We start from the raw sequence: 24,106 nt of genomic DNA, 5'->3' as shown, positions 1-24,106 counted from the left end.
CCATATGCTGAACATGACGGCGTTCTCTTTTTTTTTCCCCCATCCTCAGGCACCCCTCTAGGTGTTTTCCTAGTCCTCAGCTGCAGACTGTTTCCCAAGGGAATCCCACCCCAGATTCCCTCCAAACCAGAATCATGGCTGTACTTTCACTGTGAGGACCTTCCAAGCAGCAGGAATAAATCTCATTCCACTCATCCCAAATGAAACCCAACATCTGAGTCACCTTTGAAGCTGAAAGCACCCCAGGAATTCCATCCAGAAACCTGTAGGGCAAGAAAGGAAACCCAGAAGCCTGTGACTGTGTTCCCATGCAGGCTCAGCTCAGATCCCACTGAATGTTTTGGCAGCCAAGCCAAGGTACCAAGCCAGGGAAAAGGGAGGAAATCTGTGCCAGTCTGATGCTGTATATCAGCTGCCCTAAAGCAGCAATACCCACAGCCTTCAGAAAGACTTTACAAACCCATGATCTCTTCTGCCAAGGTAGCATTCACCTACATATAGATACTTGGACTGCCACAGTGCTTGGACTCATTTATTGCCATCCATTTCTGTATTCAGGCTGCTGAAGAGCCCTTGCTGTTCCAGGCTCATTCTGAGTATTGTGCATTATCCTAGGTCCAGCTGGATCTTGACTGTGCTGTTGTAAAAGGTCCCGGCACAGTTGGAGCCCCCAAAGACCAACACCGCATGCAGATTACGCTCCTCTTTGTTCTCCTTGTCCACATCCATCAGATGGGCAGGAGTCAGGTCAAGCAATGTGTGGCCAGCTCGGGGCACAGAACAGAGGTCATGGTGGATCACCGTGCTCCATGAAAGAGTATCTGAAGTAGAAAGCAGCTATCATTACTGTCAAACCCATTCCTAGTGCAAGGGATGAAACAAATGGACGAGAACAGGTGTTCAGAAACACCCCTGCAGCTCAATAGTCACCTTCAGCTATGGAAACTGGGAGGAAGAGTCACTCACCTAGGTGGAAGACAAACGCATCCTGCAGGGCTCCCTTGGCATTGCAGCCTCCGCTGATCAGAACCTTCTGGTCCGACACAGCCAGAGCTGCATGAAAACTGCGACCAAAGCAAAGCCGAAAGATGACTACAGCAAAAGCTGCTGGGGTTGCCTCAGTCAGCAATAGGCAGGGGTGGGCAGACTTCAGCAGGAGGCTGGGGGCTTAAGCTGCAGAATGGAAGTTAACTTCTGCTTCTCTTCTGCCCTGAATAACCCCGAAAGAGCTGTTTGTTTGCCTCTGCAGGTCAGGCCATAATCAGGCCTGAAAACCACTTCATTATTTCAGAAGGAGCTATCAAAACTCCTACGTTTTGCTCCATGGGGTGAGACAGCAAGGCTAGCTGGGCTTTGGTCTGATTTAGGTCATTGTTCTAGTGGGCAATAGCATTCCTTTAGGAACAGCATAGGTCTGGTACAAAAGTTTCTTCCTCTCTGTGTCGGTCATACTCCAGGTACTATGGAGACCAAACAGCAGGCAATGCAGTTCACTAGCACATGGCAGAAACCTTCCCCTAGCCTGAAAGGCAGATTTCCAGGGAGATTAAGAGGTCTGTACCCCCCACACACACCCTACAGGCACCAACTAGGACAGCACAGGAATTTCTGGTCCCACAGCAGAGGGGCCATCCACTGTATTTTCACTAGTGGGACAGAGATAAGCAACTGGATCTGACCACAAGGACCATTTAAACCTGGTTTCAAGGAGAAAGGACAGAGGAAGAAGATAGCTACTGGGTCTGCAATAGGATCTTACCAGCGTGCAGAAGGCTGTCCTGCAAGGAGGGGGACTGGTGTGTACTCCATGAAACCTGACAGCCAGGGGAAAGGCAGGTGAAATGTCCAAAAAGCTCAGCCTCGTAACTAGACAAAAGTTTCCATACTCTGCCACACCAGCAACATACATTCTCTGTTACCCAGCTTCTTCCAAAAAAGCAGTCTCTTGTTTTTCCCCATTCCCTCCCCTCTTACCCCAGAAAGGTTTTTTTTATGCAATAGCTTTCCATCACCATTGCCTAGTCAGGAGTTTTTATAACATCAGTGCTACCTTCCCATTGAGCATGCCTCATTCCCTGTCCCTGTCCCAAGGCATCCACCTGGCACAGACTTTCTTACCCAGATCCAGGATGTGCATGTCACTGAGGTAGAGAGAAGTCCTCCGACCCCCAAAAATCAGCAGCTTGTTCTTCAGTAGAGTAGCTGAATGCCTAGGCAGAGGAGAAGCAAGTGAACAAAGTATCTTCAGTGAGCTCCCAAAACTGACTTTTCAGCCTTTGCTTCTGCTATTGGGCTGCCATAGCTTCAGTCTACAACTGCTGCTACCCCCAGCCACTGTAGCCCAAGGACGGAATCCCATCAGGACTCATGATGAGACATATTGGGAGTCACATTGCTCAAAACACAGCCCTACCTTAAGGAGCAAACAGTGGAAAACAATCACCTAATATTTAGGAAGTTACACTGGGCTGGGAGAGGGAGGTGAGCAGAGGTTTCCTGCTCTGTTTTGGAGGGCTGGAAGAAGAGCACTCTCACCCAAGCCTAGGCAGAGGCTTCTCCCCTTCTGAGATGGGCTGATACCAAATTTCATGCTCTGGATTGAAGACATAGAGCATATTGCTGCAGGGTCCAACTGCCAGCGATGCCTTCCTGGGAAAAGTCCCTCCAAAAACAAAGAGCTCCTTGCGGTAGATAGTTGCACTGTGGTAGGTGAGCACTGGCATCCTCCCTTTAGCCTTGGAAAAAGTTCAACATAGATTTGTTACGAGAAGTACATTATTTGCTGCATAACCCATAGGAAAGGGGCCCACGTCATACAGTGGGTTTGACAAGTCTCAGTTTGCACTTTATTGGCTCCCCAGCCAGATCTTTGCCACATAGTACATCCTTTGTGTACTCTGCACCACCAGAATGCTCTGATGAGAGAACAAAGTCAACCTCCTACTCCAGCTCCCTCAGAAGATGACAGAGAGCAGAAGGATCTCACCCAGGCTTATTCGGTAAAAGCCATCTTGTGACTTAGCCAGGAAAGAGACAGATAGTCCCTTGCTGACAGGGCCCTCTGCAAGGACATGACAGGCAACTAGAGAGCTCAGATATCTGCTGTGCTCAGAGCAGTCCCTGATTTGAGAAGACCAGCTCTTCACCTCAGCATCCAGTGCAGCGCTCAACAGCATCATATAAAATGAGAGGCCATTTCCCTCTGCCGCTTGTACAGTACCTCCCACCCACAACCCTGGTCAGACACAGCACTCTGCAGAAACCATTTTTCACCTCGATTCATTCATTGTAGGCACAGCCCTGGTTTCTACCAAGCTTGTGGCCTTTCAACATAGCCTTCTTACACATGTCAATCCCAACTAGGCAGCTCAGACAACCTGCAGCAACAGTGCACCAGGACTACAAGAGTAAGGATACGGGCACACTGGTTGCCGCATTCAGGCAGGACCTGCTGCCTCTCCTGTGCTTTTGTCTTGGAAGAGCTGCTGTACTTACAGCCACGAGGAGCCACTTCCAGGTGACTGTGTCCAGAATGTAGATGTTGCTGTAGTCTTTGTCCTCCCTTATGCCCCCAAAGACGTAGATACGCTTGGTGTCTGGGTCATAGGTAGCTGTGTGACCATGCAAGCACAACGGCATGGTGTTTTGTAGCTCGAAACCCACTGGAAGCCAGAAATCATTGTCTGTGGGAGCAACACCAGACAGATGGTGTGGGAGTTCAAAGGTGCTCTCAATTTCTTCAGATTTAAATATGTCATAAAACCTTTACTCAAGACCTTGCTCCCTTCGTCTCCTCCTCTCCTTTGATTCAAGGCTAGAGGGGCCTCATACAGAAATGTTTCTGTGTAAGGAATCAAGGGGAATACTAACTAGACAGGGAATACTTAGGTGGAAGAGAAGATTGGCAAGGTGCAGAATTGTATCTCACACTTCTCCACCAGTCATCACACACAGACTGCAAACCACGCTGTTGCTTTTACCCCTTACAACTCACCCAGCTCTTTCCAGAACTTATGCCTTAGCTCCTGGAGGGCTTTCACACACAACCCCACAGCCTCTTATGGCACCCTATGCTGTCAGCTCAGCCTGGTGACCATGCTAGGAGATGCAATACCTTTGCTGTCCCCTCACTATACACAGACCCCTGAGTATCCCCATCCCATCTGTATGAGTTGTCCTCAACTCCCACCACCCCCATTGCCTTTGATAGCCCTAAAGTCCCCACCAACTTCCAGCTTCCAGAGTGCATCCTTGCAGGACTGATGATCAACACCTTCTCCACCGATCAGAACAGCTGTCCTCAGGTCACTGAGGCACATGGCATGGCACCACCGCGGGCTGGGACTGCCTGAGGAGGGGAGAACACAGGGCTGTGAGCAGAGTCAGATGAGACACCCCCAGCTCCCTTCCCTGCTGGGGAGAACAAGGCAGCTGAAGGCTCAGAGGGGAGAAGTGGGAAGGCGAGGGCCCCAGGTCCCTTCCCTCTGGGGTGGCAAGAGACAGAGCTCCATGAGGAAGATTTTCTGTTGGCTTTGGGTAATAATTGCTGTACTAGGAGAGATGTCACGAGCAGAGGGAACCAGCAAAGAGTCCGGCTGTATGTAGGATGCATACAAGCTGCTGCTTCAGACAGGCTTGCATGCTCCTCATTGATTACCCATCCCCAGAAAGGATATCCCAGTTGTGCTGTCCCCCTGTGTTACTCCTTGTGAGGGAGGGCTACCCGGGGACAGCTTGTTAGTGTCTAAGATATAACAACCAGAAGCCTGGAGCTGCTTCCAGAGATATTCCTTGTACTGCTCTGTTCCTCCTCCTTTTCTCTCCCAGGCCCCTGCAGTTGGCTGAGCAAGCTAATAAATACTTTTAAATCAAAGTCTATTCCACACCCTACCTTTTGCCTCAAAGGGCTATGAGCCCAGAGGTGTGCCTGAGATTCAAGGGACTACAGAAGCATGCTGGAGAGTCTGACAGTACTGGAAACAGCTATACCAACAGCAGTTGCATGGAGAGGAACAGTACATACGTGCAGCCTACTTGTTTATTCTTGATCACTGGAGAGATAAAGGATGAAGCATGAGAGGCCTGTGACATTAAAAGGAATGGCATCACCAAGTGGCTGAAAAGACAAACCAGGGTCTAGGAACCACATCCTCACCTTGCAACTCCTCCACCGCCAGATCTGCAGAGGAAACACAGAGATGACCCCATAAAGAATGCAGCCAGCAGACATACCATGGAAAGCACTCTGCTGCACGATTTAAGAGCCCTTCGGCCTTCCTTCCTCCAATCCCCAGCACAAAGCTACCTCACTGCAACAAACAAGGTGCAAGATCAAGAACCCTGAAGGAAGTCTCATCAGAAGAAATGCAGAAGATAGGTAAAAGCAGGGCACATTTCCTTTGACTGCCATCATGCTGTCACCATTGCATTTTGCCCCTCTGATGGAACCTTATTTCCCCCCTTCTCACACTGCCTACAGCAGAAGCGACTTCATGACGGAACTGTATTTGCCTTTGTGAGAAGCAAGCCAAGTCCCAAAAAGTCACTTCACTTCTTAAGGACCACTGAGTTATTGTCAAATATTTACACACAAACTTGGGCACATCCTGGAGCTGACTTGGAATTCATGCTCCAGAAGCTAATGGTTTGGTTTCCAAACCTCTTGGCAGCTATATTCGCACTACTGAAAAGTCAGTACAATCATCTCATTATACATATATTTCTTTTCATATTCTCTATACTTTAATAATAACCAATGTCTTCTATGGACCAAGTGGTATGCTCTTAGCAGGGGAACAGGCTAACGGAGAGGTTACAGAAACGTCACAGCAGGTAACTTCCATGTGCCTCAGTTTACTCTTTTGTAAAACAAGGCTAATGATACTTGCCTACATTTATAAAGCATGTTTACTCATATGAAGAGATAGGCATATTTTGTTATGGTACAGAGTGCTGGCACTAACAGTACACCATGTTCTCTTTCTGGTGTTTTCCCAACAGGCAAAAATTCATCAAGCAGTTCATCCAGGACTAAAGAGCAGTTCTCGGTATGTCACAAGCCAAGACAGACAAGTCCATCTTGCCTTGGAGGTATACGGAGAAATGGACTGGTAAGTTGTTGCCCAGCAGCAACAGACAAGACCTTGTCGTTCAGACAAGACCTGTAAAATAAACCTGGAAGCTGCCAGAGTTACCTTCTTCACTGAGGTCTCTCTCAGATGCTGTGGGTTCAAATAAAACTTTCCTGGGCTTCTTGGGGTGGACAGGACTCTTCCTCCAGTCCTCACGGGCTTCCACCTTGCCAGATGGTGGCTTTAGGGCACAGGGTACTGCTAGGGTCCTCAGTGGTGGGCGGTCATCCTTCCTCACAGGCCTGGATGCTCTAGCAGTCACCTCTGAGTTCTGGCTCTTAACCTGTGACAAGAGTTCCAGTCAAATCAGCCCTGGGGGAAAAAAAAAAAAAAAAAAAAAAAAAAAAAAAAAAAAAAGAGAGAGAGAGAGAGACCTGAGGCTACTGTGAGTTGTCTATTACTGGGCCAGAGATTAGTTTCACATGGTGACTGTTTTCAGCCTTGTCTTCCTGTTGAGTCTTAAGGGCCAGCATGCCAACAGTATCAGCTGCCAAATACATACTGAGCAATGCAGCTACCTGCACAGTGGTCCACTTTCAAACTGCTGGCTGCAATGGCACCATTGCTAGCACAATAAAAATAAAAAACATAGCTAGCACAAAAGCTACCACAAGGCAACTGTAAAGGCAGAAAGGCCACCTGTGCCAGGAGTAACCAGGATGATCGATCACCCCACCAAGGGCTGTTAAATTCAACCCTTCCAAAGGCATTTCAATGGAGAGTACCACTTTCTTTAGCACAAGTGAATCTTTGCCTCCAAAACTTGCTTAGCCAGATCCCCACTAAGAGAGCAGCAGCAAATGTTTCTGCTAGACGTCAACTGAGCAGCTCTGAGTGAGGAAGAAGACACTAAGAAGGTGGTGAAATAACGAGAGGAAGGCTCCAGGGTACACATACCGCAGTAGGATCCTCCAGGTCCCGGCCAAGGGGCATATAATCTGCTGGGAGCACCGGCGACTGGGTGACCTCCGGGACAGGGAAGGGGTGAACAGGTGTACTGCTGGAGACACCTCGGAGCAGCTGTGGCAGCAACAGTGAGAATAAAAGGACACGCCAAGTGTGCTGTCCTCCATCCACAAAGGGTGAGCAAAGAGATGTCTTGCAAGGGACAGATTCCCTGCAAGGGCATAGCCCAGCTTTCATCTCCAGCACCAAGAGAATAAACAAAGAAAAGCAAAGCCAGGCACTGGGTGATGCTAAATCCAAGCGCTTCAGCACAAGGTAAACCAAGCGTTTAAGTACCACAGACCCAGGAGAGAGTGGAACTGGAGGTTAAACGCTCTCTGCTGCCCGTGTCCTGCAACACATGAGGTATTTTGGCAAGGCTGCGTTTAGGCAATAGGTCTGGAGGATCACAGAGGGTTTAGGCTCAGCACAGACATACATTAACAGATCCGCATGGTGCAGCTCTGCCTTGGAATGGCAAAGAGAAGGGAAAGGAGAGGATGGGAGGGGAAGTTCTGTAGCTCAGAAGTGACACCATTTGTGACCGAGGGTAGGAAGAGAGGGGGATGTCAGTTCTTTTACCCGTCCATTGACAGTCAGGATAAGCTTCACAGAGTTGCCTTTGTCCATCTCTTTCAACGAGGCCATGAAAATATCCGTCCTCCAGTCACCTTCCCACACCAGAGACCTGCACAGGGGACCCCAGGTTTTCAGCCCACAAGTGGCACTGACCAGGCAAAAATTCCTGCTCCCACATGAGCTGGTAACACCCCAAAGCTGAAAAAGATCCAGCCCTGAAAGCAGCCAAAAGGAAGCTGGAAGCACCACTAGAAACACCACGGTGGAGGACCGGGAAGCCTGAGCAGCTTTGGGATGACACCAGCAGAGCTAGGCAGCAGCACACAGCAGAAAGCTTTTCCAGGACGCCCCTCCGAACACCCCGGCAGCACCAGCTCCCACCGTGACCTGCGGGAGGGCTCCAGCGTGCCGACCCGCTGCGGCGCGATGCCTGGAGACACCAACACGTCCACCGTGATGCTCGTGTCCGGAGAGTAACAGCTCCAGTCTCCCAGCCCGAAAACCACCAGCTGCTTTGGCAAGGGCAGGGGCAACCAAGCCTGGAAACCCATCTTGCTGGACTGGCTGCGGAGGGGAGGGAAGAAAAAGAAACAGAGATAACCATCAAGGAGCAAAAACAGACCATCAAAAAAATAAAAAAATATTAAAAGGCTTGAAAACACGTTTATGCCAGGGGAGGGCGAAAGGGGAGAGGGCTTGCGTTATTGAAAAGAGGAAACAGCGCAGAGATGCGATGAAGAAAAAGAGCTGTAGCCCGGGAAAGGTGCGCAGCCATACGGGCAGGGCAGCTCCAGGGAGGCGAGACGAGGCGTCGAAGTCGTCCCCGGCTCGGGGGGAGCCCGCCCCTGGAGAGGGAGGTGGCCGGGCCGGGCCCGGCCGCTCCACCAGAGGCCCCGGGGCAGCCGCCGCCGCGGCCGCTCGGCCGGTCCGCACCTGCCGAGCGGCCGCGGCGGCTCCCGCAGCGCCCACACTACGTAGAAGGCGAGGCCGCTCTCCTGGACGCTGCCCCCCGGCCGGGCCCGGTAGCGGACGGGCAGCATAGCGGCGGCGGAGGAGGGTGGCTGACTGGGCCGGGGGGCGCCGCCATTAAGGCGCCGCCCGTCGGCCGCCCTGAGGGGCCCGCCCCGGCCCCAGCGCTTCGGTCGGCGGCGTTAGGAGCAGGTACCCGCTCACGGCAGTGCCCGGGAGGGTAATCCCTGGCAGCCGGGAGAGGAAGGCCGGCAGCTCCGGCCGACCTAAGCCAGGCCCACCCGCGCCTCCACAGCTAATTAGGCTGATTGGTAGAGCTCAAGTCGCACATCGCTTCTCAGGGAGGGACAGTTTCTGTGGCAATTCCTAAATGATGGCATCTATGCGTGTTTCTTGTAGCTCTCATAAAAAGGAGCAGGTGTTGTAATAAATAGAATCATGTTTGTTAACCAAATCAGGCTTTCTTAAAGGCTGGTGGAAACTTACACTGTTTCGACTCTTCACATACTTAAATCGCAGGCATCCAGCGTGTTATCTGGTGCACTTTGATACCTCAAGGCCTAAATCACAGGCATCCGGTGTGCTGTCTGGGGCACTTTGACACCTAAAGGCCTAAATCACAGGCATCTGGTGTGTTTTAACACTTCAAAGGGAAGAGCTAAGTTGTGAGATAAGCTGAAAAGAGTCTCCCCAAGGACACTGATAAAGATGAGGAGCCTTCAGCCCCACGACCATCAGGAGGCGGGACAAGACCGACCCCCTAGCAACACGTCGCTCAGACACGGAATATACCAGGATTGACACATATACGGGAACCAGAAGAGTATATAATCAACTACTTTCGGGAAGTGGGTGTGCGCCGTTGGCGGAGCAAAGACTCCCCGGCCGCCCAGCGCTGTTTTGCTTGTTGCCGCTTGCTTAATAAACTAATTTGATTAATTGGACTGGTTCCTGTCAATTATTGGGCCTCAATCTATAACAGTGTGAAACTTGCTTCTCTTACTCCGCAGTCAGGGCTACCACCAAGAGACGGCAGGATGGCAGCAGATCCTCATTAAACAATAATTAAATCAGCATCCGTGTTACTACAACGATTCCACTGAGTATCCAGTACCACCTGTGTAACAACGAACAGCTCTGCTAAGCTCAAAGCTGCTGTTGATAATCAGACACCACTAAAAGCAGTGACTGGGCTCCAGCATCCCAAGAGCCATGCCCTCTGTGCGCAGCTGAAAGAGGCGAGAGTCACTTCCCAGGCAGGGCCAACGACACCCGCTGCCAGACCTTCGCTGGGCACCTCACGATCAGAGCGTTTCTGCTGCAGCCCAACCCCCAAAATCACAGAAAGGGTGGGAAAAGAGCTAACGTCGTGAAATTTCACATGACTTCCCTGCACCCCCCACAAAAATGCTTAGTTTTCCTCTTGGCAACACACCCGAGCCAAGCACAAGGACAGGGATTCCTAGGGAGCGCCTGGTCATGAAATAGCTGTAGCGCTGTTTCTCTTCAGTGGCCTTAAAACAAGATGAAACATCTTGGCAGAGTCATTAACCCCTTTGGTCAACTTGCTTTATGATTGCTCCTGCCCATCGATTATTTTATAAAAAGTGCTCCAAGCAAAGACAGGACTACAACAAAGACAACTGAGCTTCTGCAGAACTTGTCCTAACAAACTCCGTAATGAGACAAGTGAGGAAGGATGGCCCTGGCTGCAGGTATCATTTTCACCAGCAGGTGTGCTTCCTTCAGGCCATGTAAATACAGTCTTCATAGTAAGATAAAGTTGATGGGGAAGCAGCTATGAGGAGCTATGAAGGGCAAACACTTTTCTCTAGATAATTTAATCAGCACCTGGTAACTGATGAGATGTTTTTAATCCTTCAGATTGAATGCTGAAGAAACAGAAAAGGCAGCTATAGGGGATCTCTCAAAATGGACGTGAAAAGTACCAGTATGAAGCACTGGAGGGTAAACCATTCAAAACCTACCCATGTCCATGATATGAGCTTGGGTACCACTTGTTCCTCTCCAATGCTTTAGGCATTCGCTATAATCTCAAGCATTGCAAAGAATTTGAAGAATTAAAAAAAAAAACCCACAAACAAACATATCTCAGCAAGTCATTTTAACAGACAGAAAATTTCCTGTCTGGAACCAGCAGCAGCAGCTGACACAGAACATTTTCCTATCCGTTTGCAACCAGGATGCCCAGTACACTGCAAAGTACACTTCGAGTGTTTGTGTCTTCTTTGCTCATAAAACTAAGTTTAATTGTATTCTTGTTTTGTTGGAATGTCTGTAGTTCAGTTTTTCATATCAAGACACTCATTTGCTTTAAACAGGAAACAAAAGTTCTTGGTTGCATAGTGAAAAGTTTATTTAAAGGGAATAAGTTCCAATATACTGTTACAAATCAGCCACAACACATCAAATATAAACAATACAAACCAAGCGTAGAAGGAATGCAAGCACACTATAAATACAGTCTTCATATGTGCCCTTCAGCAAGAGGTTCAGTACCACATTTTGTTAAAATACCCTCTCCTCCATTTAAAACTCCTATCTTGGCAGGACAGGAGAAGCAAACAGTTGGAGCCGAGAACTCAATTTTGAAATCACAGGACATCAAAAATATTCACATCACATCGATAAGGACTTACAGACAGCCATCGCAGTTCACAAGAATATAGCTCTGAAAAAGATATGACCAGCTACAAGATGCTCCCCATTGAAAGACTACGCTAGCAGCTTGCAGCAGCGAGTTAAGAGCAGACTACTTCCCTCTGAGGAGGGCCGATAGTCACCAGGGCATCCTGGAGGTTGCAGGGAGACCATCTCCAGCTATTTATAATTTCAAAACGCAGCTCCTTCAAGGTCATTACTTGGCAAAGCCTCCTTAGCTCTGAGATTAATGGTGGGCATCCAGCTTCTTGCCCAAGGGACTTGACTCACCAGTCCAGATGGGCTTAAACCAGAGAAGCCTCACTGATGGATCACAAAGTTCTTCCTCTCTCCCCGACTGATAAAGGGTACATTTCTTGTGATGAAGCTTCTGAGAAAGCAACATGTAAAATCCAGAACAGAACGCAGAAAAGCCAGGGGGAGTCAGACCTGTCATCTATCCAGCCTGATGTCGCATCTTCAGCTGCAACAGCACCAGTGTTTCAGAATAAGTTGCCAGAGACTCTTTGGAGGCAAACGTGAAATAACCCCACAGAAAATTCTTCTCCTAGCAAGACGTGTTTGAACTCTGCAGTTTTATGTACCTTCTAAAACTTTGTTTAGTTGGTATTTACTGCAAATCAACTTATTTAGATAAGTGATGTAGCACTTTCACTCCTGCTAAATTCATGGCTTCTTCCACAGTCTAATTAGCCAATGTATTTAACACAATCAGTTCCCAGTTTTTCATTCTACCAACTGAGATATTCTGCTACATCTACATGACATTGTCACACCCATTATTTTCCCAGATATGAGAAAAGGAGAAAACAGTCTTTTCTTTCACACTTGTAGATCAAAAAAAAAAAAAAACACAAAAACTTTGTTGCTTTGGTCTCTTATCCAGCCTCAATACACATCAGCACACACCACTCACAACGCTGGATTCAGACACTCTTTTTAGAGAAAATGATGAATGGTCACAAGGAATGCTCTTCTGTATCTATCTAGTGTCCCTCTGGTCCTCAGGTTTAGCATCAGCATATAAAAAGGAGTAGTCCTCTGGTGCTCCTCAATATCTGACAGCAGCATATGATTTTAAAAGGCAAAGAATCTTACGGCGCCAGGAAACTCAAACACCATTCTAGTACTCATCTTAGGGCAACAAGGCAGTCTAATGAACAGCTTAAATCTCCAGGAAGGGCCTACAGGGGCTTTCCTGGCCTGACCTTAGGAAGTGCCTCCCCTCTACCCAAATGGGCAGAAAACAAGGAGAAGGAAACCCTTGGATTAATGACGTCTATGGCTCTTATTTCAAATATGCTCCTTGTTCCTAAGGCACCTTGTGATAAATCCTCTGTGGAGTGGCTTTAGTGGGGGTAGTGAGACAAGAAGGAAGGGTATAAGCAGCAGGGATAAAAGTGAACTCATTTAAGGATTCATTCTCTACCCTAATTCCCCACAAAAATTAATGTCTTTCAGCAACTAGACACGTGACAAGGTTCACCTCTAACCCACCTCACCGGGGCAAGCACCATGATAGCTGACCCACTGCAGGCCACAGATGAAGGTTACGTGCACACACAGTTACAAGAAGACAAGCGCACAGGGTAGATCCAAAAAGGCAGGCATGTGGCTGTCTTTTAGCCTCAGTTGCATAGTAACTCAACGTTCTTTTTAGCACCTGAAGTCAGACAACTAAGCTCATTCTCTTACACATTTTCATCTTACCTGTTTATGTAAATGGCCCATTACCAGTAATGATCATCTATGTAACTGCTGAATGGGTCCCAAGCATTAATTTGCAACTAGCCTATGTCTGACACCAATAACCTTTCACAAGAATCCATGTTACAGGCCTCCAAAGAGTTTATGAATAAATTAAATCAGTACAGGTGGTCCCTGATTTAAGCAATTCTAACTCTCTGTCCTCAGTAAAACATATAGTTTAAACTCCTGCCGCTACATTACACCTAAGAGGGGGAAAAAAAAAAAAAGAGAAAACAATGGAGAGCTTATGACCCTCTGACATAAAAAAAAAAAAGCCCAACAGATTGTTAGCATTATTATAAATAAACAACTATATGAGCTAATTTTTATACAAGTCCTGCACTGCAGGACTTCTTCAGAGCAGAGTTCATCTCTGGCTGAACATGTAAATCTTATTTCTAGATCTAAATTATATTCAAAACAAAATGGGAAACGATTTTGTGCTTTCACAAAAGCAAACCCAAAATGCAAAAGCAGCTTCTTCCTTGATTTAGCTATTTGAATTTCTAGACATAATTTACAGTGAGAAGAAACACATTTTAAAAACTTATCTGAAATCTTCCTTCCACAGAAACAAAAAAGGAATTTTCCTTTCTCGAGGATTAATTTTCCTCTCTAAAGTGCAACTGCCTTTTTAATTCATTTGTCTCTCTAGACCCAAGGTCTAGTTCCAAAGGTCTCTAATTAAAATAATAAGGGTTTCCATAACTGCCTCAGCCAGATTGCAGGATTGGACACAAATCCAGGAGATACTCCAAACTGAAAAAAAGGACACATGAGAAATAAAGACTACTTCTTTGAACCAACTACAAGTTCGATTTTGAATGGGAATGGCTGCTGTTAATCACTAGCCACACAGCCAAGCTACTGGATTTATCAGAAAATGAATAAAGACTATATACCGTTCCAAAGAGAAGTTGTCATGTGAGTAACAAATGCTATCTGAATACCTGAGAAACAACATACTTGTGTAATGTGGGATTTAAAAAAAAAAAACAACACAAAACCAAAAACAAACAAAAAGAGGAATTATCCTGTATGACCGTGAAGCTTCTGTTTCCTATAGATGAAATATTCTGTGCCTAAAACTATCCTGTGTTCAAAAGAGATACCAGATATTTCTGGAAAACTGAAGCGGAGAAATAACACACACAAAACGCTTTCAGTTCCACGGTGGCAGGCCTATCTATGGGCACACTGCATTTGTAGACCAGACACACGCGGATCAGGATGACGTACCATGTTCAATGCTGCTGTGGGGCTGAAGTCACTGAGACTAGGAGACGGGCACAGTTCCAAACAAGTGACCTGAGCCTTATTAAAGGTTGGTCCACGCTTCAGAAAGCTAGAACTGAGGAACAGGATTGCCATCTACAGTGCAACTTATCTTAACTGAAACCACTAACTAATGGCTTGAAAACTGGCACATAGTATTTACGTGTCAGTGAGTGATCAAAATTGATGTGAAGCAGGCCTTATTGACTTCTTAACAACATGACAAAATGCATTTCAAACTTTAATATGAGCAACAAACAGACAGGAAGGGGAAGTAGCTGCGAGTTAGCAATGGGGAGGCTACACTATAAGGGAAACAGCTTTTTAGTGGAGATAACCCACTAGCCTGCAATAAGCCATGCAACTGAGGATCAATGATTCTGAAATATCTAATGTATGTACGGGTCAGAGTTGCCTTCATAATAAATAAGTCCTAATTAGAAACTGGAGTGGGTGAAAGACAGGGCATCATGCATTAACCAGCAAATGCACGCAGGGTTCTGTGGATCTCCCAGCAAAGGGCCAAAGGCAGCCATTGAGTGGGGCAGTGCTGACGTGGTTGTCAGACTGAAGGGTCTTTTTCTATCTTCTTCTGTTTAGTGTCTAGGAACTTGATAGACAAAGGATGGAAAATAAAAAGGCGAGTGCCTTACCTGAGTTGCTCAGGCCTGATTCAAGTGCTGTACAAAGGCCACAGCATGGTCCTTCATCTTCCGCAAGAGAGGCTAAAGGAAGGAATAGTCCTCCCCAAGCTGCTAAATGAAAGAGCATCTTACTCTGACAGATACCAAGCCTGTTCTGCTACCTGCAAGGTTGTCTTGTCATTGCGCCTGCTTGAATAAGGCAGCTTTGCACTTCCCCCCCTAGCCCAGGTGTGCGTGCTCTCTCTCTTGAGAAGGGCAGCTGTTTTCTCCCCATCTCGGGGTCCAAAGCAGCAAAAACTCTGCTCTCTGTATACTCACACAGAAAGCCACTGTGCTCCAAACCAGTGTTCTTTGCATTTCCGCTCCTCCTGCTCCCAGCTTGGCCTGCTCTGCTGTAGACTGACTGCTCTCTCTTACCATTTGGACATACTAAGTGCTCTGGGGCAGTGAATAAGTAAGCAGAGATAGTTAAGAGCTTGAATATGGAGCAAATTGCACAGCATTACAATACAGCCTTACTAGGAAATACATGGCCCTCCAACGGGAGTGAAATCTTTGGCTTTAACTACCCCAAAATCATTCTGTCCATTATTCCCTCTCAATAGAGGGAACGGACCAAGTAGAGGTGCTTTTCCTGAAGGATTTAAAAATAAAACTCAGAACTTTACTAGAATCACCATGCAAACAGCCATTTTGTGTCTCTGCAAAGAGGTATCAAAATGTAAATACAGCAGTATTCTTAGAAAAGAGAATGATTTCAAGTTAAAAGTATTAAAATAAACAGGTTACAGATAAACATGATTTAAAATTCATCTCTGAAGGATTAACTTAATCCTTGTTCAGCTCTCCCAGTACTTGAGCAGGTGATCACTAATGCCATCGCTAGCCACCAAAACATGCCAAGGAACTCCACCCTTTACCATGTGGCCAGGGTTAGCAACGGCCTTTCTGATTCTGGTTCTCAGAAAGGACCGGTTAAATCCCACACCTTTCGACTGTCTGAGCAGAGATGTTCTTTTCCAACAATACCTTTGCAACAGCACTAGCAGCTGACAAGCTACACTTCTCTGGGGAGCCTTTTCCTTGCTACATATGGTATTATCCAGCTGGCAGCAACACCAGTGAACCAACATGCTGCTACTGGGAAACGTTTCCTGTATATTTTATTGGTTGTACTCCAACCTTTATTCAGCACAGCAGTAAGTAATTTCTTCTGCTTCACATCTGGATTATAGAAAAAACTTTTGGTGGTCACTGAAGTTTTAATCATCTACACATCCCTACAATCAACAGGTATAACATCCGATTCTTTATCTGTAGGAAAACCTTCTTATGGACTTAGAGGTGTGCACCCTCCCCCCCACCCCCTGTTCAAACACATGCTGTGACTACCGTTTGGGGCCCGCCCACTGTAGCGTGGCCTAGCCACCACTGCTGCTGGCCAGCTGCACCCCCACTGACACAAGTGACGGAAGCACTGGCTGCTGGTGACATGTAATGGTGGTAGGTGATGAGATTATCAGTGGCTAGGTGACAAGCCAGCTGTGCTTTTGGCTCATTGCAGCTGACAGCTGCCCTCTAGTGATGCAGATGCAGCAGGAGAGTGGGAAAAGTTATTCACAAAAAGTAACAGATCAAGAATATTTTCACTTCATTTCGTACCAGTGCAACAGATCGAAACCACAACCACCTGAACCTGGCCTCTGGGCATCTACCAGCTCGACATGAAGGCCCAGCCCGATGCCTGCGTAGAGCAGACCTCCCAAAGTTTTACAGAAAGTTGCCTGTGGACAACCAGGCAGTCACAATTACCTTTCTCCACTGGGACAGCAGGGAAGGAGGGTGTAGGGAGAAACCAGTTAGTGTCTGAAGAGGAGCCGGCAGAATTGTGCGTTGGTTCTGTCACACAGCAGTGCCCATCAGGCAGTACCAGGGCTGGGTGGCAGCCTGCTACGCTCACCATTACCTGCCTGCCATCCCTGCCCCTTCCCGTTTCTTCAGCTAGTGTAATAGACGTGAAAGAACAGAGTCTTATTGCGGAGGAGAGAGTATGAGTTATCAAATTTCAGCAGGTAGATGCCCTCGCCTGGGTACTCGTGGCTGCCTGCCTGCACCTCCCGATGGCTGTTCCTCCGATATACAGGCATGATCTCTCCATAGCGGTTCCGCAGATAGCTTTTGGAGCCCCTTTCCACGTCACCAACAGGGGCAAGTCCTGAATGGGAGAGGGGAGACAAGCAAGTAGGCCAGAGCCAGTTAAGCCACTAGGTAGTCCAGAAAAAGATCGACAAGACGAGAATGCAGCAGAGGCATGCCAATATATGGAAGGCTAACTATGACAGCATCACCCATAGCATCTACTCCGATCTCTCTGCAAACAATACCCACAAACTCCAGCTTTCCTTACCATTACAGAGGACATGCTGAGAACCAGTTCTCTTGGGAATACTGATGGTACAGTATCCACTTGCCTGCCAGCCTGGTCTCCTTCTCCCTGGACTTACTTTTTAAACAATTCACTGCTTTCATACACACAACAGTGGTCCAGTGATACAGACTTGAAGCAAAAGAAAGGTAGGAAAGCTCTTAGCTATAACCTCACTGTGTTTATGTCCTCAATTCACTTCCACAAGAGGATTCCTCCTACAGGAACCTACCCCTCTTTGGAGAACCTGCAAAATTAATTTCAGTCACCAACCTGCCAGCTACACTGGTCACACATACAGTGAAGCCACAGAACAGGCAACATTGCTGTGTGTTTCACAAGTACAAAGACCCAGGTAGCAATCCTCTCAAATGCAGTCAGCAGGAGCTACTGGGGGAAAAAAACAACCAACCAATCAAAACCACCCCAGGAACAAAACCTTTTTGCTCTTACTCACCTCCAGAAATTTCGCAGTCTGAGAGACTGAAGAAAAACAGCCAAATTAAAATTGCAGACCATAATATTTTTATCAGGTAGAAGCTGAACAAGTGAATTCTGATTTTAGATTTCGAAGTGTTCGATTTCAAGAATGCTATTGGAGAAGGACAGCCATTGACATACACTGAAGCAGGAAAGGATAAATGCTTTCTCATCGCAGCCTAAACAAGAGCCCAAAAGGCTGCAGAGATAACAAGTGGGCTGAGTAAATAATATAGATGGAAATTACAGCATGTGACAGACACTCTCAGCAGCATGGCAACAAGCACCACAAATTAACCCTTATAAGCTCTGCACTAACCTTCAATTTCCTCCTCCTCCTCTTCATCCTCCTCATCACTGGATTCGCTGACCTGAACAGTAATGGCAGTGCTGGTAACTGTGGTCCAGTCAAAATAGACTCCAAACCCAATGTCGTAGTCATCTGTAGCAAACTCCCAGCAAATGCATTTCCCATCAGGATGGGTTGGCACGCGGACTGTCACCACCTCGCCTCGCTTCACCACCATCCGGCCATTCTTCTCCTTTCCCATCTTGGCTTTGAATTCCTTCGTCTTCTCAGTGGTCCACATGGTGGGTGGAGCCAGAGGGGGAGGCTGAGCTGAGACAAGGGAAAAGATCTTGGACTCATCTGACTTTTCACTACTGACAAACTGTTACCTGAAAACAGTGAATCTATTTCTGATAAGGCTTTTGCATTCTGGAGCCTGTTCCCAGAAGCCTTGGATGTGAAGTTTTCCCACTTGCCAGCCAGGAGCCAAAATTTCCAGCAGGAATTAGCAGTGTCTCCAGGAGCGCCTCTGCTCTTCTCTAGCCAGGGCAGGCACTTAAAAAGCCACCCCAACAAGTGTTTTCCTTTCAGGACTCACCTTTCCTCTGCTCCCCAAGGAGGTCTGCAGTCTCCAGCTCAGCTGAAAGGATATCCACAGCACCAGTATGATCTGACTGAATCATTACTATATCCCCTGCTCCTTGAGGTACATGGTAGTTGGTTACTCGAACAACAGCTTTCTGCACAAAGCACATAAGAAACATTGTCACCTGTCTTACCATTGTGGTAAGAAAAGTCCCCAGCTGGATTTAAAGCAACTCATTAGTAATTCAGGCATTTTTCTGCAGCCAAGTCAGACTCTACAAAACTTCTATTCGTTAAAAAGAACTGTCTGGCTCTGAGACACCTCTCTGCATTATTTCCCCCACAGCACCAAAGTCATGAACTTTGAAGTCAAATGCTGCATTAGTACCACAAACTACACACCCCTTGTCAGGCACATCTTTGCATCTGCCTCAGAGTTCATTGTCACCTCTCAGCAAAGCAACAGCCTTACAGATTTATCTGCCTGCTCTTGGAAAGAATTCCCAAGACTCAGTCTCTCTAGGGAGAGCCTTTCAGCTCTGTGTGCATCTAGACTACAGCCACAATCCAACTGTCATTTGCTGCATCCTAGTTAAAAGTCCACCTAGTTCACTAGGGCCAGCCCTCTCTCCTCATATATACAAACTCACAGTTCCTGAGCTCGGTGCCACTTGCACAGGTTTTCCCAACTGTAGCTGTAATGCAAATGAACTGGCTGCTCAGCAAAAGAAACAAAAGATGGCAGAATCGCTTTCAGTACCCTCTTCCGTAAATCTGCAAGAAGGGAATTCCCAGAAGCCCCAGACAAGAGGCAGAAGGTGAGAATAACCCTGAAGCACTAGCGAGCCAAAAACTGCAAGGAAGCGAGGACTAGCCAAAGACACAAGAGGGATTTTGCAAATCAGATGGATAATGCTTACCTCATGCTAACGTACAGAAAAAGATATAACTGAATCTATGTTAAAACCACTTTTGTCTTAACACAACCCTTAAAGCCTCAGTCCCATAGCCATAAGCACAGCAGTAGGGTGGAAGAACTATTGCTACGCCTCTGTCCTTGCTTTCAGACATAAGAAACACCCACCTACCTCTTTGAGGGACTGTATTTGGTCAGGCAGCTTCTCTTCTAGTGCAGCCACTTCCTGGTCCTCTGAAGTGCCAGCTTCTTCCTTCGAATCCTCTGTTGCGCCCGCACTCATGAGCAACCCAATCTGCGGCCTTTTGGAGGAAGAGAGCACTACAATTCAGCACTTGCACACAGGGCACAGCCAGCAGAGGAATCACTCTGCTCTGGAACTCAAATTCAAATGAACTGAAGGGAACAAGCTTCTGTGGTCAGCACCTGCCAAGTGCAAAAAGAGCTCTTTGCACCCCAGTCCTGCCCTCATCTCCATGTGACTATCTTCCATGTGAGCCAGAGGGAGCAACTTTAGTGAGATATTCCATATTTTCTGTGCTTTAGAGAGCTGTAATTCACTGCACTCACCCCACAGCATGCTAGCTGACCAACACCATACCAAGTGCAGAAACCAGTAGCAACTTTTCTGCTCAAGAAAGGACAACTTCTTTTATGCCAGCTACTACATAACATCTGCATATTCCATCAGAGGTCAGCTGGATCAGTGAAAGGATTCAAAACAGCCATCCTGAAAATGCCCTCTATTTACGTGGCCCTTTATGCCTTTCCTGTTAGCAATCCCAAGAGATACAGGGAGCACCCAGGTGTCTCTCTGCCATATCCAAACATGCCGCACAGACAAGCAAGTCGTAAGATGTACAATGGCAGCACAGTAATAGCAAAGAGGTTCAAGTACTGTACTGTGACAAGAGGAGATGGACATGTTAGAACAAAAAGAAAGGTACGTAGCAGGAAAAGAATGGTCAAGAAAGGAAACGTCTTTGGCATTCATTCTCTGTTGAGGGTTTTCTTCTTAATTATATTTAAAAACCTCTGCATATTGCCTATAGCTGCAAAGAGTTATCATCCCAAGTGAACTCAGATGGATGTCAGTAGTCTCCTCTGTCATACTCTCAGATATTATGTGAAACTTCCATGAGAAGCAACCTAGTCTTTAATAAGAATAGCAACAGTTGCCCTTTTGAAAAGCAAAGCCTTCTCACAGGTCTATAAAACCAATGTCAACTGCCTTGGTCTAAAGGATCAGGAACATGAGAACACAGCGGTAATGGAAAATATGTGCACTTCCTCTAATGTCTCCTTTCAGAAATAAGAAATACTCTCATTAGCAAGGGATCAGACTATGAGTATAGTATGGAACAGCTGGAAAAAAAATTAAAAAAACCCCATACACAGCTCAACTCAGACAGATTCCTTGCTGTATCCATAGAGAAGACTAGAAAATGGCAAATGCGGACACTTGGAGAGGACATTTTTTTAAAGGAAGAACTCTCACAGTTCTCTGGCAGCCCAGGACAAATTTGGACTTCTATGCCATCATTTTCCAGCCCATTTGTTTTTTAGCTTAGCAGTTGCACACCTAGAAGGGCTGTTTGGTCACTTGCTATGACAGGTGCACACATCTGCTCAAAAGGCTCTCCATCAACATAGGAGCTAACAGCTTGGGAATTCTTTCCTCCAGACACCACTGAAGCCCAAGTCTCACTGAAAGATTACGAAGAGCTACACAAGCTTTATAAGCAGATTTACAAAGACAGAGTCCAGATGATTCCTCCTCACGCAACCCTTTTGGACCACCCCTGTCCCTTTTAAAGGAGATCTAACTTAGATAAATTTATCAGGTAACATGCACAAGTATCCAGCATCTACTTTGGCCATTTTGCTCACAGTCTGTATTAATCTCTTCAAAGAAAATTAGAGGACATAATAAAGAGATGGAAGAACACATGTTTGGAGTCAAGAAGGCTGATATCATTAGCATTAGCTAATAATCATCATTGGCTTATGTCATTAGCATCAAGCCAAGATGGCATCAAACTGTCGTTTTAGTAAGTAGGGTGGTTTGCTGGGGGTTTTGCTAGAATTTTTTTCCCCTCTTTTTCAGTGAGGTTGTGGTTTATCTACTGCCTGATGTAATTAACTCACACATTTCTGAAATTGTATCTTGTGCAACAAACGCATGATGGCAAATGAAACTCCACTGCTTACGGTATTAGTGCTTGTAACCAATGCAACGACTCGGGCACAGGCACCACACACCCAACATAGTAACAAGCCAAACATCTGATAACAGCAGCATTTATGAAGGAGTGACACAGAAAACAAAGGGTGAAGAAAAAAACCAAAACATTGTCAAGAAAACAGTAAAAGGTGTTTTCTTGCTCAGCTTCCACCAGAATTATAGACAGCCGGAATGCTTAATTATTAAAGTGTCCTTCAGACAAGACAGAGAAAATTTCCTGCTGAAAGTTTATTAGCTCTTACAACGGACTACAAAACTTTGCAGCGTTCCTTCCAAGCTGAATGATTCTGTGATTTGAATAGCTGCGCTATGAACTACACTTCATTAATTCATAAGCTTTAAAACAACCTTAAGCCTGTAAGAACAGCCCCTCCTATATCGGTTCTGTCCCAAAGCAGACAGTTCAGTCTCTGGTCCCTTCTCTTCACCTGCAAAGCATCAGCTGCCATATGGAGGAGGTCACAGGGGTGAAACAGATTGTCGTGCATGTAAGCCACAATACACAAAAATATCTTCCTACCTGCTCTGCGAAGCACTGGACTCCAAAGAATCAAACAGCTGATCTGCAGGCTCTGTCTTTTGGGCCGAGTCTTCATTTTCTAACAACAAACAGAATTTACAGAGAGAAGGTGAAATAAGTATCAGTCTTCAAAATACACAGGCAGAAGGAAAAACTACAGCCAGCACTCTAATGTTGACAAAGTCACACGGCTGTGGAACAAAGAGCTGCGCCAACCAGTTTTTCATGTTATGAGCTGTGTCTAGCGCCTTGCAGAACAAAGATTTTTAATTGTTTCAACCTTAGGAAAGGGAGAACAAAACCCCATGAGTGTTTTTGGTGCAGAACCACTCTTCGAAGCAAGGTTCATTGAGGAACCACCAATCCTAGCTTTAGGAGGACAGAACAAGGCCAAATTTCATCACGTAAAACTGGGCTGACAAAGCCCTGGAAAAAGCAATCATGCAAGCGGTTCCCACGGGGCACTGACGAGATGGAAATTCCTAAGTCACTGCTAAAAGAACGGTCTATAAAGGTGGCTCCTAGTCTCCCCCGAGTCTCCTGAACTCTGGGAAAGCTCTGTCCCCATACGACTGCGGTACACGCTCCACAGTCCCGCTGTCTGATCGCATGAAGGCAGAGGGCACGGGCAAGCTCCAGCTTTTGCAGCTCTCTGATGATACACCTTACCGGAGTCAGCTGGGAGCTGCGAGGCACCTCCAGCCCCCGGGCAACAACGCCAGGCCCCCAGCCCACGGCAGAGACCGGACGGCGGGGTAGCCCAGCTCCCGGCTAGACGGGGCCTCCTTCGCCGGGGAAAGCAGCCTGTCTCTGATAAACCTCCATCGACTTCCCACTGCGGGGAAGAAGCACCGGGAACTGTTGCTGGAGCTCCGGGCGACGGAGCGGAGGCGATCGGTGGCGGGCTCCCCCCTCCACGCCGCACAACGGGACGCCCAGGCATCGCAACCCGCCCCCCTCCCCCAGCAGCCACCCCACCCGGGACGGTGGCGAACGTTAGCCACGGACTAACTCCCGATGCTGCTCTTCGCATGTGCGCCGAGGCAAACTGTCACCGGGGAAATAAGGCTTCTCCGGGAGAAACGAGGGCACCCACCATGGAGAGGAAACCCGCGGCATCCTCCCCGGCCCTAAGGCCAACGCTGAAACAGGCGCCCCCGGGCCTGCCGCCCCGCCGCCGGGGATGCTCCCCCTCGGGGACCGCGGCCGGGCTGCAAGCGCTCACCGCCGCCGGGAGGCAAGCGCGCAGGCCGGGCGGGGAGCCGCTCCCGCTCCCTGCCGCGGCCAGCCCGGCTGCCCCCTCCCCTGCCGAGCCCGTACCTGAGGGGACGTGGGGCGCAGAGCCGCCCGGCGCCCCGGCGGCCGGGGGCTGGAAGCGGGAGCCGGCGGCGAGCGGCACGTCCGACATGGGCAGGGCTGAGCGGGCGGGCGCGGAGCCGAGGGCGGCAGCCCGCCGCGGCGGAAAGAGCCGAGCGGGGCCGAAGCGCTGCGGTCGCCGGCGGCGGAAACACCCGAGCGGGGGGGGACGGCAAGAGCCGAGCGGAAGCCGGCGAGCCCGGCAGGAGGAGAGGGCGGTGCCGCGGTGCTCTGCTCTCAGCCGCCCCCCTCGGCAACGCAGCCAATCAAAGACTAGTTCCGCAGGGCCCCCGGGCGCGGGCAGTGAGCTGGAACG

The 24,106-nt window shown here is 47.9% G+C and overlaps 1 protein-coding gene across 7 annotated transcripts; it reads right to left on the bottom strand.

Annotated features, from left to right (window-relative positions):
- Nucleotides 1–140: 140 nt before the first annotated feature.
- On the bottom strand, nt 141–24,017 carry TMED8 (transmembrane p24 trafficking protein family member 8). 7 transcript variants are annotated; one of them, XM_063333516.1, is made up of 13 exons: nt 18,199–18,338; nt 8,043–8,219; nt 7,659–7,764; nt 7,029–7,151; nt 6,195–6,414; nt 5,156–5,179; nt 4,226–4,348; nt 3,496–3,683; nt 2,536–2,735; nt 2,119–2,210; nt 1,760–1,814; nt 967–1,064; nt 141–821 (listed from the first exon to the last, which is right to left on the bottom strand). In XM_063333516.1, the coding sequence occupies exons 2-13, from the start codon at nt 8,204–8,206 to the stop codon at nt 607–609; spliced, it is 1,608 nt and encodes a 535-aa protein (XP_063189586.1). In that variant the 5' UTR covers nt 8,207–8,219; nt 18,199–18,338; the 3' UTR covers nt 141–606. The 7 variants fall into 7 exon arrangements, 5 of the variants coding, with proteins under 5 accessions (XP_063189586.1, XP_063189585.1, XP_063189589.1 ...); XM_063333515.1 differs by lacking the exon at nt 18,199–18,338 and adding an exon at nt 16,787–16,967; XM_063333519.1 differs by lacking the exons at nt 7,029–7,151; nt 7,659–7,764; nt 8,043–8,219; nt 18,199–18,338 and having other exon boundaries at nt 4,892–5,179; nt 6,195–6,277.
- Between the last annotated feature and the right edge of the window lie 89 nt (nt 24,018–24,106).

Source organism: Chroicocephalus ridibundus, chromosome 4 (assembly GCF_963924245.1).
Source record: "Chroicocephalus ridibundus chromosome 4, bChrRid1.1, whole genome shotgun sequence".
Lineage (NCBI taxonomy): Eukaryota > Metazoa > Chordata > Aves > Charadriiformes > Laridae > Chroicocephalus > Chroicocephalus ridibundus.
The sequence above is the reverse complement of the archived record's forward strand: the minus strand, read 5'-3'. Positions and strand labels throughout refer to the sequence as shown.